At 51.2% G+C, this 2,078-nt stretch overlaps 1 protein-coding gene across 1 annotated transcript in view; it reads right to left on the bottom strand.

The window, feature by feature from the left end:
* The window catches only part of PPFIA1 (protein tyrosine phosphatase, receptor type, f polypeptide (PTPRF), interacting protein (liprin), alpha 1), a 146,805-nt gene that overhangs the window by 45,208 nt on the left and 99,519 nt on the right, over positions 1-2,078 (bottom strand). The window contains exon 14 of the mRNA XM_011987091.1: positions 1,127-1,350. Within this exon, the coding sequence (XP_011842481.1) occupies positions 1,127-1,350 (224 nt within the window). The remainder of the gene's footprint in view (positions 1-1,126; positions 1,351-2,078) is intronic.

Below are 2,078 nucleotides of genomic sequence, written 5' to 3'. Positions count from 1 at the left end.
CCTGGCAGCACCCCACCCAGACCCGCCACAGGACTCCACGCACACACCTGTTCCTCACTTGGATTCAGGCTGGCCAAGCGGCACGTCAGGTCAGGGCCTGGGGGGTAGATCCCAGGCACCCCCTGGTCACACTGCTGTGTCCCTCGGCCAAGCCAGCGTGGGCAGGGTTTACCGGTCTCTTTGTCAATATAAAAGCAATTCTTGGATTCCATTCTACAGTTGGCCCATTTTGGAAGTTCTGCATTGTAACTGCTAAAGTTGCTAAAGAAAAACCCTTTAAAATACTGATGAGACTAGAGGGCAAACCTGCACTCTGAGCACTCACTGTCCGTGTTAACTTCACACAGGGAAAGGCACACTGGAGTGGCGCGTGCACTTCGGAAGAGCTCCAGCGTTCTGTGCCAGGCCACTGTGTGATGGGACCTGAACACGTGAGGTTGACGGACGCACTACACAAAGCCTCTTCTGTGCAGGAGGCTGCACACACGGCAGGTGACGGCAACGCGCTCCTTTCAGGGTTCAGGGTCAACGAGGGACACTCAGACCAGAAGGGGGTTGATAAGCAACCCTTCCTCTGCCTTCCCACCCTATGTGCTCGCTCTGGCATGCACTTGTTCTGAGCACTGGTCTCTCTAGTGAGTGGCACTGGCCTGTGGAGGCTGTTCATCCAAGGCAGGCTACAGTCTGTCATCTCTTTCCAGTCCACCGCCGTGCACACCTTTCATCTGCACTCCGGGTCAGGAAGGTAGGCCGATTGGCCTCCTCCAGATGTGCTCAGCTCACATGGCCTTCCAAGTGCAGCTCTCAGGACGGCAGTGGGAGCCGGGCGGGCCCAGAGCCCCTTCAGGCACCCTCCCAGGGGAAGGACTGAACACCTCTCAGGTCCCACAATGTTCTACCGAAAGGTACCAGTGCCGTGACTGTGGGGAGAGTGCCCTGGTTACTTGAATTTTATATTCAAGGGCAATTTCAGAACTTAAAATTCTTAAAACACAAGTTAAGTAAGTTCTATTATTATGGAACACTTAGAAATGTTAATAGTATTTCATCCAGACTTTTCCAGGCAGGATGAGATTCCTCAGAGACACCCACGCGTGTGGTGAGTGTCATGCACGGCTGCACACACCTGATCTCTTTGTTGATGGCGTCCAGCTGCTCCTGAAGCATCATGGCTAGCGTGTGCGCGTCGGCCTGGCCGCTGGGCGACAGCAGGTCAACTGAGCTGAGGAGAGTGTCCCTGTCATCTTCACCATCAGACACGTCAGCATCACTCTCGAATGCTTGTGCTACATTTGCCAAGACACTAGCTTGCTGGGCACGTTCCCAATCCTGCTCATTAAGAGTCTGTACCTATAAACAAGAAAACCAAATCTCAGCAGATAAAGTAACAACATTAGTTGTAGAAACATAAATCTATCAGAAATTTATAAATTCTTTAATGAAAGCCCAAAAGATTTTAGAAAGATGGGCCATGCTTATAAGGTACTGACATGAAGCAGGCAGTATTTAAGAAACTGGGGAGGGCAACAATCCATTCCTTGGACCCTTGTGATATTAACGCCCTAACATGGACATGTGGCACTTCCATGGTGAAATACACAAGTGGGAGACTGAACAGAGTCAGAAACAAAAACCGAAAATCAGCTGGGAAGGATGGGGAGGGGGAGGATGAAGAGAGGCTGGCTGATCAATGGCTGCAAATATACCCTTAGAAGAAACAAGACCTGGTGTTGGATAGATCAGCAGGGTGACTAGAGTTAACATTACTAGGTGATACACGCCAGGCGTGGTGGCACATACCTGCAAACCCAGCATTTTGGGAGGCTGAGGCGAATGAATCACCTGAGGTAAGGAGTTCGAGACCAACCTGGCCAGCATGGCGAAACCCCGCCTCTACTAAAAATACAAAAATTAGCCAGGCGTAGTGGCTCATGCCTGTAATCCCAGCTACTCGGGAGGCTGAGGCAGGAGAATTGCTTGAACCTGGGAGGTGGAAGATGCAGTGAGCCCAGGTCACACCAATGCACTCCAGCCTGGGCGACAGAGAGAGACTCTGCCTCAAAAAAAAAAAAAAAAAA

The sequence above is a fragment of the Mandrillus leucophaeus genome, unplaced genomic scaffold (genome assembly GCF_000951045.1).
Source record: "Mandrillus leucophaeus isolate KB7577 unplaced genomic scaffold, Mleu.le_1.0 Scaffold30, whole genome shotgun sequence".
In the NCBI taxonomy this organism is placed as follows: Eukaryota; Metazoa; Chordata; class Mammalia; order Primates; family Cercopithecidae; genus Mandrillus; species Mandrillus leucophaeus.
Note: the sequence above shows the minus strand (reverse complement) of the source record. Positions and strands in the feature narration are given on the sequence as shown.